Source organism: Sinocyclocheilus rhinocerous, unplaced genomic scaffold (genome assembly GCF_001515625.1).
Source record: "Sinocyclocheilus rhinocerous isolate Xijiao unplaced genomic scaffold, SAMN03320098_v1.1 scaffold3999, whole genome shotgun sequence".
Lineage (NCBI taxonomy): Eukaryota > Metazoa > Chordata > Actinopteri > Cypriniformes > Cyprinidae > Sinocyclocheilus > Sinocyclocheilus rhinocerous.
This window is the reverse complement of record NW_015631047.1, coordinates 60901-75236: the sequence shown is the minus strand read 5'-3', so window position 1 is coordinate 75236 and position 14336 is coordinate 60901. Positions and strand designations below refer to the sequence as shown.

The window sequence follows — 14336 nt, the reverse complement described above, 5'->3', positions numbered from 1 at the left end:
GGATGTGAACCGGGTCTTCAGGAAGCAGAAATCTAGAAAAGCTTCAGGCCCAGATGGTGTTTCACCTGCCTGTCTGAAATCCTGTGCTGACCAGCTGGCCCCCATCTTCACACAGATCTTCAACAGATCACTGGAGCTGTGCGAAGTCCCTTCCTGCTTCAAACACTTCACCATCATCCCCGTCCCAAAGAAACCCAAAATTACAGGACTTAATGACTACAGACCTGTGGCTCTAACGTCTGTGGTCATGAAGTCATTTGAAAGGCTGGTTTTAGCTTATCTGAAAGACATCACTGGACATTCACTGGACCCCCTGCAGTTTACTTACCGAGCCAACAGGTCTGTGGATGATGCCGTCAACATGGGACTGCACTACATCCTGCAACATCTGGACAGACCAGGGACTTATGTGAGGATCCTGTTTGTGGATTTTAGCTCTGCATTCAACACTATCATTCCAAATCTCCTCCTGTCCAAACTAACTCAGCTATCCATGCCCACCTCTGTCTGTCAGTGGATCACGAGCTTCCTGATCGACAGGCAGCAGCTAGTAAAGCTGGGAAAATTCTCATCCAGCACCCATACGATCAGCACTGACGCCCGCCAGGGTTGCGTCTTCTTCCCACTGCTCTTCTCCCTCTACACCAATGACGGCACATCTAAAGAGCCCTCTGTCAAGCTCCTAAAGTTTGCAGACGGCACCACACTTATCGGCCTCATTCAGGATGCTGAGTCTGCTTACAGACAGGAGGTAAAAGAGCTGTCTGTCTGGTGCAGTCTTAACAACCTGGAGCTCAACACATTCAAAACAGTGGAGATGATTGTGGACTTCAGGCGAAACACCCCAGTACTCCCCCTACTCACCATCATGGACAGCACTGTAACAACAGTGGAGTCATTCAGATTCCTAGGCACCACCATCTCTCAGGACCTGAAGTGGGACATTCACATTGCCCAGCAGAGGTTGTACTTCCTTCGCCAACTGAGGAAGTTCAACCTGCCACAGGAACAATTGAAGCTGAAACAATTCTACTCTGCCATCATTGAATCCGTCCTCTGCATTTCAATAACTGTCTGGTTCAGCTCAGCTACCAAATCTGACCTAAGAACACTACGTAGGATAATCCGGACTGCTAAGCGAATCACTGGTACAGCCCTCCCCACCTTCCAAGAACTGTACTTATCCAGAGTGAGCAAAAGGGCTATCACTGTCATTCTGTTGTACCGTGGTTCTTCTGTCACTAAAACAAATTCCTTGTATCTGTAAACATAGCTGGCAATAAAGCTCATTGTGATTCTGATTCCGAAAACCTGTATCAAATCACGCAAATTTATTGGCCAATGGCGCAGGCGTCCCCTTAGTGACGCTACTTCACTCGCCTAATAATAGTGAGTGCACCATCAATTCCTCAGATTCTTTACCGAAGAAGCGTCTTTGGCAGCGCAAGGGGCTTGGCAGCAAACGCAGCGTCTCGTTCCCTATTCAAGAAACATGGGTTACACATGCGTTCCCTTTCATAGGTTCACTCAACGCTGCATAATGCTGCGATGATGCAATGGCAACGATATACCATACATGCCAAACTAAGCATTGTGTCATCTGGCCTGAAGAGTGTGAACCAGACTAAACTCAGACGGCTGGTTCATGCAAATAAAGACCCAGGAACCAGGAGCTGCATCCAAATCCAGGCTGTAAAACCTGATTAAAATGTGCAAGGAGGACCACCCTGCCGCAACCCAAATATCTTCCAAAGGGACCTCTTTAAAACTAGACCCTTGCTGGATCCTCTTCAGTTTGCCTACAGAGCAAACAGGTCTGTGGATGATGCAGTCAACATGGGACTGCACTTCATCCTGCAACATCTGGACAAAACAGGGACTTATGTGAGGATCCTGTTTGTGGATTTTAGCTCTGCATTCAACACTATCATTCCAAATCTCCTCCTGTCCAAACTAACTCAGCTATCCATGCCCGCCTCTGTCTGTCAGTGGATCACGAGCTTCCTGATCGACAGGCAGCAGCTAGTAAAGCTGGGAAAATTCTCATCCAGCACCCATACGATCAGCACTGACGCCCGCCAGGGTTGCGTCTTCTTCCCACTGCTCTTCTCCCTCTACACCAATGACGGCACATCTAAAGAGCCCTCTGTCAAGCTCCTAAAGTTTGCAGACGGCACCACACTTATCGGCCTCATTCAGGATGCTGAGTCTGCTTACAGACAGGAGGTAAAAGAGCTGTCTGTCTGGTGCAGTCTTAACAACCTGGAGCTCAACACATTCAAAACAGTGGAGATGATTGTGGACTTCAGGCGAAACACCCCAGTACTCCCCCTACTCACCATCATGGACAGCACTGTAACAACAGTGGAGTCATTCAGATTCCTAGGCACCACCATCTCTCAGGACCTGAAGTGGGACATTCACATTGCCCAGCAGAGGTTGTACTTCCTTCGCCAACTGAGGAAGTTCAACCTGCCACAGGAACAATTGAAGCTGAAACAATTCTACTCTGCCATCATTGAATCCGTCCTCTGCATTTCAATAACTGTCTGGTTCAGCTCAGCTACCAAATCTGACCTAAGAACACTACGTAGGATAATCCGGACTGCTAAGCGAATCACTGGTACAGCCCTCCCCACCTTCCAAGAACTGTACTTATCCAGAGTGAGCAAAAGGGCTATCACTGTCATTCTGTTGTACCGTGGTTCTTCTGTCACTAAAACAAATTCCTTGTATCTGTAAACATAGCTGGCAATAAAGCTCATTGTGATTCTGATTCCGAAAACCTGTATCAAATCACGCAAATTTATTGGCCAATGGCGCAGGCGTCCCCTTAGTGACGCTACTTCACTCGCCTAATAATAGTGAGTGCACCATCAATTCCTCAGATTCTTTACCGAAGAAGCGTCTTTGGCAGCGCAAGGGGCTTGGCAGCAAACGCAGCGTCTCGTTCCCTATTCAAGAAACATGGGTTACACATGCGTTCCCTTTCATAGGTTCACTCAACGCTGCATAATGCTGCGATGATGCAATGGCAACGATATACCATACATGCCAAACTAAGCATTGTGTCATCTGGCCTGAAGAGTGTGAACCAGACTAAACTCAGACGGCTGGTTCATGCAAATAAAGACCCAGGAACCAGGAGCTGCATCCAAATCCAGGCTGTAAAACCTGATTAAAATGTGCAAGGAGGACCACCCTGCCGCAACCCAAATATCTTCCAAAGGGACCTCTTTAAAAAGAGCCTGGGAGGATGCGACACTCCTAGTAGAGTGAGCTCTAAGGCCTAGAGGTGAAGGGAGGCTCCGCACCTCATAAGCCAGAGAGATAGTGTCCTTCACCCAATGAGAAATCCTGTGCTTGGAGCCGGCAAGCCCTCTGCGGCCAGCACCAAAGCACACTAGGCATTGGAACAACTTGTGCCACAGGCCAGAGTAGTCTTCATAAATCTTTAGGGCCCGAACAGGGCATAGTAGATGAAGCCTCTCCTCCGAAGAAGCAGCAAAGGGAGGAGGACAAAAGGAATAAAGTACGACCAACTTGGGAACGGAATGACGTGGACAAGACTTTGGAGATGCAACCAGGTCTTGGTTGCAGAAACACCTTCACAAGACCCGGGGCAAATACCATGCATGGCTCAGTCACAAAAAGAGCCTACAGATCCCCTACATGCTTGAAAGAGCCAGACTCAAAAGGCAATATAACCCGATAACCCCTCCAGGACAACTGACAAGTCCCAGGAAGGAAAAGTAACAGGATGCACAGTCCTCAAGCCCCTAACACAACGTATAAACAAAGAAACCAGACAAAGCCTGCCCAAAGGGACTTTGTCCGACTCCCGACGGGCGGCAATGGTAGTAACATAAACCCTCAAAGTAATCGCGGCTGAGAAATTCCAGCACTGAGTGAACTGGGCAGCTGACTGGATCCACTGCATGAGCCACACACCAAAACTCAAAAACCTTCCACATGGAAAAATAAAGTCTCCTATTAGAATTAGACTGAGCATTAGCAATGGTCTCCTGAACACCAGCAGGAAGATCAGAAGCTATCACTGGTTGCCACTGATCAGCTACACCCACAGTCTCCAAATCTTGGGACAAGGGTGCCAAATCCTGCCCTGGAGTTGAGACAGTAGGTCCCGATTGGAATCTCCCGCAAGGTTCACTCCACCAGGAAAGTCAACTCTGAGAACCATGTCTGGGATGGCCAGAACAGGACCATCAAAAAGAACCATCTCTGTAAAGAACCACAGGGATCAATTTGATTGGAGGAAATGCATACACTCTCAGATTTGGCCAAGAGTCCTGTGATGCAAAGAGCCTCTGCCTCACCAAAAAGACTCCAAATCTCATGCCTGTTCAGGGTGTGTTCAAAGGGGGCACGGAATCAAGTCCTGCGACACAAAGAGCCTCTGCCTTGCCGGAAGGATTCCAAACCTGAGCCACCGCCTGGAGCCAGAATCCAGTCCCCTGACCTGAGTTTCAGTCTCAACAGAAAGTCCACTGCGAGGTTCAAAGCACCCAGTACATTAACTGTTCTAAGCAAAAGGAAACACTGCCTTGAGCCCAGAGGAGACGCCGCACATGCCTGTTTAGGGTGTGCGACCGCGAACCTCCCTGGTGGTTTATGTGAGACACCACCGCCATATGAGCCTTTACTGTTAAATGGAGGAGAACATAAGTTCCAGTTGATGTTGTTGCTGAAGCACAAATGATTTTCCATGATTTTCTGAATTTACAAGACTTTTACATTTTTTAAATGTCATATTTATGAATTATATTTATTCAGATTATCATGACTGCAGGAACACTGTAGTTACATGCCAATGAAATAATTGATCATTATTTAATTTGTACAGATATAAAGCCACCAATGTAACATAAAAATAATAATAGTTTATCTTAATAATAATAGTTTATATATACAGTATATATATATATATATATATAATATATACTACTACTACTACTACTAATAATAATAATAATAAAATAGAACAACAACAACAACAACAATACATAAAGAAAATAAAAACTGAAAAAAATTATAATCGAAATAAAATACATTTTAAAACAAACATTATTTTTATACTGCGAGAAAACAATCATGGAGAAGGGAAATTGTTGTACCCTCATTGCTGTATAGCTTGTTGAGAGCGACGGCGGTGGAGTCTCCATTGATGACATCCAGGAAGAAATCAGCAGGATTGTTATGAGGTTCACAGGTGTATCCTGATACACACACACACACACACACACACATCAGTATCAGGACGTGAGTGTCTGTTCATGTGTGTGTGTGTGTGTGTGTGTTTTCATACCGATCTGACTGAAGTAATCCAGGGCGTCTTGAGCCAGGCCGTGATACACCAGTCTTCCTCCCACCAGCAGCGTGAGGCTGTCGAACAGCCGGTAGATGGAGTACCGCGGCTGATGGATGGACAAGATGATGGTGCGACCGCTGTTCGCCATTCTGAACAAACACACAGGTTAACCTGTTAACCTGCACCCCCCATTTTGGGACTCACAGCTGAAAATGACCTACCTAACTTAAAATTGTAACAGTTCCTGACTTCAGTGTGCTACACACACAATTTTGGTGTCTTTGGAAAGAAGACCCTTTGGGCTTTACTATCCATCATCCAGAGTTGATAATGCTCAAAAAGATAAAAAGTTATAGACACTGAAGTGCCTTGAAAAAAATTGTTCCACACTGACAGAAAAGTAATGGGTTGAAAGTCACATGTCTCATGAGTTTATATTTCAAATCTGAAGAAGATACCATGAAAAATTAGATTCCTGCAACCATTTTTCTGAGAATATGTCTAGTCCCCCCGTTTGAGGAAAAATATTTTTATGGCCGGCCATATAGTCAATAATCACACTCTATTCATATAGACCGTATTCACACTGATAGCTGTCATACACACAGTAATCAACCCAATAATGAACTACAATACTGACTTTATCAAATTCATCATGATTCCCATCAGATTAAATTCATTTTGTTCATTAGTCATCGTTTTCTGAATATTTATACACACACACACACACACACAAAACAATGACTAATGAATAGAACAGTTATATATACACACAATTATATATTATTTTAGTATCACTGATATACTAGTTTTGTTGGTATTTTTAATATTTTGACTACATTAAATTTTCTATTTTCTGTTTTTATTTTATTTTTATTTAACGTTTTTGTAATTTTATATGTGATTTTTATTATTGTATTTTTAAATGTCTATATAGTTTTTATTAATTTTCATTTATTACTTAGTTTATTTAGTTTTATTTATTTAATTACTTTGTTTACTAAACAAAAATGTGAAATGTTATATATGTGTGTGTGTGTGTGTGTGTGTGTATATAATTTTTATTTTTGTATCATTGATATACTATTATAGTTTTTGTTAATATTTTGAATTAAATTAAATTTTTTATATTTTTATTTATATTTTTATTTTATTTTAAGCTTTTGTTGTGTCATTTTTATTATTGTTTTTTTAATATGTATTTATAGTTTTTAATTTTTATTTATTAGCTTTAGCTTTTTAGTAGGGGTGGAACGGTACACAGATGTCACGGTTCGGTACGTACCTCGGTTCAGGGGTCACGGTTCGATACGATTTCGGTACAACAGGAAAAAAAAACAAAAAAAAACAATTCTACTATGCTCGGTTTCTTTTCATTTATTTTGAACAGAAAAAAAAAATTTCCACCTAGATGTGAAAATACTAATTTCGGTACAACAGGGAAAAAAACAAATCTACTATGCTCGGTTTCTTTTCATTTATTTTGAACAGAAAAAAAAAATTTCCACCTAGATGTGAAAATACTAAATATTATTACATTGTTATATAAATAAAATCTGCAGTACATATATACATACAAGAAATTAATTATTGAAATATATTTGATTTAGTTTACAGATAAACAAGAGAAAAAAAACAGTGCGACGCATAACGCAGCCTATATACGCTGAGTTTCAGTTCATTTTTGTGACAGGCTTAATTTGCTCACAGAAAGGAAACTCAAATAGCAGAAAGTGACATTGTTTTATTTTACAAAAGCACAATGTTTTGTTTTCATTGCGAGTGTACACAAATAAAAGCAGACCTTTATACAGTGATGCATTATTAATAAGACAATAAGTGTTTAAAGTTGATTCTGCTGGTATAAGGAAACAGTTGAAGTGATCGCGCCGGGTCGCACACACACACACACACACACATCAGTTCCAGCATTGCCAACTTGACAGCGCAGTTGGTACTTTATCAAAATAGAATACAGTGAACCAAATAGTGCTGGGCGGTATGACCAAAAAAAATCTCCGTATTTTTCAAAATTATACCGGTTTCACGGTACATGACGGTATTTTTTTTTTACATGCATGACTGGGTGTTAACCGTATTTTCTACTGATTGAGAGGAAATACTGCAGTATATTGACTTAGAATGCCCTATTTTACTGTCATGAATATGTCTTCATGACAGTATATTGTCAAGTGAATATTGTCAAAAAATACCACACTAAATCGTAACTCGACTTTTAATACATGTTAACCAGGAGTCACTCTCATTTATAATTGCGGCATCATCTGATAAAATCAACATGCATCTACACTAAAGAGCGGCTATGCGGTTGTTTTGGCTATATTACTTTTTTGTCTCTGCGTCTGAGTAACAAACAAAAAAAAACAACAAACAATAAAGTTGTTTGATATTAAGTTAAGATGTGATATCATAACAAAAATAAACACCGGTATTCGGTATGAACCGGTATACCGCCCAGCACTAGAACCAAACATCAGCGCGCCTGCCTCTGAGTACCGTGACGGTTCGGTACGAATACATGTATCGTTCCACCCCTACTTTTTAGTTATTTTAGTACTTAAGTTAAACCAAATGAAAATGAGAAATCTTGCCTTGTCAACTAGTTGAAATAAAATAAGTTTAAGTTTATTTATATTTTATCTTATATTATTTCAGTAAAAGTTTATTTTATTTCAAGAACCAAAATGGTTTAATGTTTTTTTTTTTTATGGTTTTAGTTTTACTTAACTATAATAACTTTGCTTTAAGTGACATGAATATGTTTGCACAGAAATCACTTCTTATTTTTGTTTGTTTAAAAAACAAAATATGGCAACACACACTGTCACTTTAATCAGTCTAAATAAGCTCTTTTGCACTACAAATCATTATATTTGCACTGTTGTTTACTTCACTGGTTTGCACTCTTATCTGCCATGTGCTGCTTTATATATATATTTTTTTTTTTAAATATTTTTATTTTATTTTTTTTTATTAAAAACATTATTTTATTTCATTTTTATTTTTTTATTTTTTTATCTAGCTGTGTTTTTGGGGAGAAAACATGTCAAAAGCAAACGAGATTACATATGTTGTTTACTGATTCATAAGAATGCTAAGTAACATTACTTTAGGGTAAAATAATTATTAATCATGTCATTAAGCATCAACAGAAGTCTGTGTTGATTGCACATGTAGTCAGTCAGATGAAGGTGTGTTTGGTTTGTTACCCGTGAATCGGCCACTTTGCTCAATCCCAGCTCCTGAATGAGTCTCTCAATCTTCTCATCTTTTTCTCGCTGACGGATCGACTTCGGGAGCCGTAAAGCCGCTGAGAAACGCAGATTCTCACGAACGGTCAGCGTCCCCATGACCACGTCATCCTGCAAAAAACACAAGACTTTCAGGATGTTTCATGTGTTTAAACCATGACAGAGCACTTTCTGAACACGCACGTTTCGTAAACGTCCTTAAGGAAGGAAGCAGAGCGTCTCATGACACAGCTGGTGTGATTTGAGATTAGATTAAACAATCACTGGAGGATTTCAGACTCCTGAAGAAAACACAAGACGAACAGACTGTATTAAACTCTATTTATGGAAAGAAAACAAATGAAACTGCTAAATGGTTTCGGTCCAGCTCTTCTAATCTTAGTCAGCGATAACACAAATCCCTTAGTCATGATATGTATTCTACAGAATAACAAGTTCAGCTTCCTGTTTTAACTGCTGAAGTCAGTTTTTAGAGTCAAACGTGACGTCTAAGTTTAGCGTTTGTGCTCCAGCCGTGAGGAGAATGTGCTGCTGCTTCACTAAGTGATCAGAAGAACTTAAATGTAGTAAATTAGTGTTTGTGTGGTTTATACCTGCACTACGTATCCAGACAGACATTTGAAGTTTGGAGGTTGTGGATCTCCGTCTATAAGAACCTCTCCAGAAAGACCTGCAGGATCCTTACGAGCGGCCAGAACGTCGAGAAACCTTCAGTAAAACACAAACATCATTATACAAAACACATTAAATAAATTTTTTTTAAAAATGTAAATTATATTTTATATTTTAAATACACTTATTTTAATTTAATTTTTATATTTTAAATGTAAATAAAAAATATATATGTAAATGTATTTTTACTATTTAATTTTATTATTATTTTATATTCTAAATACATTAAATAAATATATCAATAAATAACAATAATTATTGTATATAAAAATAAATTATTTTAAATGACTAAAATTTGTTATGTATACTTTCAGATGATTATATAAAGAGTGAAAAATTTAAGGGGGTCTGAATACTTTCCGTACCCACTGTATATATATTTTTTTTTTCATAATTTCGGCTCTGTATGCACCAGAACAGAATTAAAATGAAACAATCAAGATGAAATTGAAGTGCAGACTTGAAGCTTTAATTCAAGGGGTTGAACAAAGTTATAAAATAAAATGCTTAGGAATTACAACCATTTTTATACACAGTCCCCCCATTTTCAGGGGCTCAAATGTAATTGGACAAATAAATATAATCATAAATAAAAAAAAAATTTATATTTTGTTTAGAATCCTTTGCATGCAATGACTGCCTTAATGACTGCCATCACCAGCGACTGGGAATCCTCCTTTGTGATCCTTCCAGGAGTTTGGTACATTCTGGTGAGCTCAGCAACATAAAAAGACCTGGACGTCCAAGGAGGACAACAGTGGTGGATGCGGAGGATCCTCTCCATGGTAAAGAAAAACCCTTTCAAAACATTCAGTGAAGTTAAGAACACTCTCCAGGAGGCAGACGATTCTCTGTCAAAGTCTACAATCAAGAGAAGACTTCACCAGAGCAAATACAGAGGCTTCACCACAAGCTGCAAACAAGACCAGATTAGACTTTGCCAAAAAAACATCTAAAAAGCCAGAGCACTTCTGGAAAAGCATTCTTTAGACGGCTGGAATTAAGATCAACCTGTACCAGAATGACAGGAAGAAAAAAGTCTGGAGACGGCTTGGAGCAGCTCATGATCCAAAGCACACAACATCCTCTGTGAAACATTGAGCAGTGTGATGCATGAGCGTGCATGGCTTCAGTGGCTCTGGGTTACTGGTGTTTAGTGATGAGACAGAAGACAGAAGCAGCCGGATGAACTCTGAAGTGTATAGAGATATACTCTCTGCGCAGATTCAGCCAAATGCAGCAAAGCTGATTGGACGGCGTAAAAAAAGTGGAATATTCTGCAATGGCCAAGTCAATCTCCTGATCTCAACCCGATTGAGCTGCATTTCACTCGCTGAAGACAAAACTAAAGGCAGAAAGATCCACAAACAAACAACAACAACTGAAGTCAGCTGCAGTAAAGGCCTCGCAAAGCATCACAAAGGAGGAATCCCAGTCTCTGCTGATGTCCATGAGTTCCAGATTTAAGGCAGTCATTGCCTGCAAAGGATTCTCAACAAAATATTAAAAATGATAAGTAAAAATATAAAAAAAAATTTTATTTATGATTATATTTATTTGCCCAATTACATTTGAGCCCCATGAAAATGGGGGTGACTGTATATAAAAATGGTTGTAATTCCTAAGCATTTTATCTTATTTTTTATTCTGTTCTGGTGGCATACAGAGCCAAAATTATGAAAATTGTGTCAGTGTCCAAATATATATGGACTAACTGTATATATACTGTACACTGTTGTTGGAAAAAACAGCTTGTTGCTGGAAAAGCTGCTCTGTTTTGAAAACAGCTCATCTACTTTTAGTTATTCCTTGACACTCGTTACATAAACCACAACACACAGACAGACAGACGGACGGATGAACAGACAGATAGACGGATGGACAGACAGACAGACGGATGAACAGACAGACAGACAGAAGGATGAACAGATAGACAGACAGACAGACAGACAGACAGACGGATGAACAGACAGACAGACAGAAGGATGAACAGATAGACAGACAGACGGATGAACAGACAGACGACAGACAGAACAGATAGACAGACAGACAGACAGACAGACGGATGAACAGACAGACAGACAGAAAGACAGACAGACAGACAGAAGGATGAACAGACAGACGGATGAACAGACAGACAGACAGACAGACAGACGGATGAACAGACAGACAGACAGAAGGATGAAAAGGTAGACAGACAGACAGACAGATGGATGAACAGACAGACAGAAGGATGAACAGACAGACAGAAGGATGAAAAGGTAGACAGACAGACAGAAGGATGAACAGACAGACAGACAGACGGATGAACAGACAGACAGAAGGATGAACAGACAGACAGAAGGATGAACAGATAGACAGAAGGATGAAAAGGTAGACAGACGGATGAACAGACAGACAGAAGGATGAACAGGCAGACAGACAGAGACGGATGAACGGACAGACAGACAGACAGACAGAAGGATGAACAGATAGACAGAAGGATGAAAAGGTAGACAGACGGATGAACAGACAGACAGAAGGATGAACAGGCAGACAGACAGAGACGGATGAACGGACAGACAGACAGACAGAGAGACAGACAGGCAGAAGGATGAACAGGCAGACAGACAGAGACGGATGAACAGACAGACAGACAGACGGATGAACAGTCAGATAGACAGACAGACAGACGGATGAACAGTCAGATAGACAGACAGACAGACGGATGAACAGTCAGATAGACAGACAGACAGACGGATGAACAGTCAGATAGACAGACAGACAGACGGATGAACAGTCAGATAGACAGACAGACAGACGGATGAACAGTCAGATAGACAGACAGACAGACGGATGAACAGTCAGATAGACAGACAGACAGACGGATGAACAGTCAGATAGACAGACAGACAGACGGATGAACAGTCAGATAGACAGACAGACAGACGGATGAACAGTCAGATAGACAGACAGACAGACGGATGAACAGTCAGATAGACAGACAGACAGACGGATGAACAGTCAGATAGACAGACAGACAGACGGATGAACAGTCAGATAGACAGACAGACAGACGGATGAACAGTCAGATAGACAGACAGACAGACGGATGAACAGTCAGATAGACAGACAGACAGACGGATGAACAGTCAGATAGACAGACAGACAGACGGATGAACAGTCAGATAGACAGACAGACAGACGGATGAACAGTCAGATAGACAGACAGACAGACGGATGAACAGTCAGATAGACAGACAGACAGACAGAGACGGATGAACAGACAGACAGACAGACAGAGAGACAGACAGACAGACAGAAGGATGAACAGGCAGAAAGACAGACAGACAGATGAACAGACAGACAGACAGAAAGACAGACAGACAGACAGACAGACGGATGAACAGACAGACAGACAGACGGATGAACAGACAGACAGACAGACGGATGAACAGTCAGATAGACAGACGGATGAACAGACAGACAGACAGACGGATGAACAGACAGACAGACAGAAGGATGAACAGATAGATAGACAGACAGACAGACGGATGAACAGATAGATAGACAGACAGACAGACGGATGAACAGACAGACAGACAGACGGATGAACAGATAGATAGACAGACAGACAGACGGATGAACAGACAGACAGACAGATGGATGAACAGATAGATAGACAGACAGACAGACAGACAGACAGATGGATGAACAGACAGACAGACAGAAAGACAGACAGACAGATGAACAGACAGACAGACACAGACAGACAGACAGAAGGATGAACAGATAGATAGACAGACAGACAGACAGACAGACGGATGAACAGTCAGATAGACAGACAGACGCACAGATGGATAGATGGGCAGACAGACGGACAGATGGAAGAACAGACAGAGACAGATGGACGGATGGAAAGACAGATAGCTCTTACGATGATTTCCCGCTCCCAGTGGCTCCTAAAATGGCGTTCAGTCCCGGCCTCATGATACCACTAGACAAAATAACAGAATTACTTCAGAATTATCATTACCACATTTTCATTATTATCATATAATTACATAAAACAAGATAAAACCAAAGACACACAAGATGCTGATTGGATGAGCTTCATTTGAAGCTGTTGTGAAATTCAGTTTCTCTTTGGGAGACAATTATATTAAAAGACTTTTGTTTGCTTGACTACAATTAATAACAACAACAACAAATGCCATCTGACCATATCAAGTGCTTACATGTCACATTTATCCACTAGACTAATGTAACTTGGCATAATTCATATTCATGAGCTCAGCTGATTTGTTGGATGAGGAAACACCCTGAAGCAGCCGATCATCGGCGCTCATGTGTCTGATTGATACAGATAAAACAATAAGTTCAGATGAGGAAAAAAACATCCGCAGTCACGCACACTTACACAAGCAGCTGAGCGCACATGGACACACACGGGTTAATGATCAAACTCACCCGACAACCTCCGATGAAGAGCACACAAAACTCTCTCTCACACAAACACTGTATAAGGGTCACGAACTATGCTTTATCTAAAATGATTTTAAACAACATTAATATATATTAATAACAATAATATATATATATAATTTAGTTTATTATATTATGTAATTTTATATTAGAAATATGTATGTATTATATAAATACAATTAAATATTTTGATAAATATTACATATTTATTAGTAATTAATTATAAATATTTTAATATTATATTATTTAATTATGATCACAGTCATGGCCTTACAAAATATTTAAATATGTACTTTAAAAAAAAAAAAGAAAGAATATTTGCTAAATAAAGCAAAAAAAAAAAAAAAAGGTCATTCTCATCAGGGTTATTATAGTTACGAAAACTAAAATTATTTAAAAAAACTAAAACTTATTTTTTTTCAGCTAGATGCAAAGGCAACATTTCTCATTTTCATTTAGTTTAACTTCATGTACTAAAACAGCTAAAACTGAAATAAAAATGAATAAAAACTAGGTAGACATATTTACATAGTTGACAAAAGCACAACAAAATCACGAAAACTTTAACTAAAATTAAAATGAAAACTGAAAACAAAAAT

General features: G+C 39.9%; 1 protein-coding gene across 1 annotated transcript in view; it reads right to left on the bottom strand.

The window, feature by feature from the left end:
- Positions 1 to 14336, bottom strand: part of LOC107741126 (ATP-binding cassette sub-family G member 2-like) — a 27712-nt gene that overhangs the window by 9122 nt on the left and 4254 nt on the right. Inside the window, exons 3-7 of the mRNA XM_016553717.1 lie at positions 13190 to 13249; positions 9195 to 9309; positions 8459 to 8712; positions 5327 to 5478; positions 5136 to 5237 (exon numbers count right to left, since the gene is read on the bottom strand). Coding sequence (XP_016409203.1) covers positions 5136 to 5237; positions 5327 to 5478; positions 8459 to 8712; positions 9195 to 9309; positions 13190 to 13249 — 683 coding nt within the window. The remainder of the gene's footprint in view (positions 1 to 5135; positions 5238 to 5326; positions 5479 to 8458; positions 8713 to 9194; positions 9310 to 13189; positions 13250 to 14336) is intronic.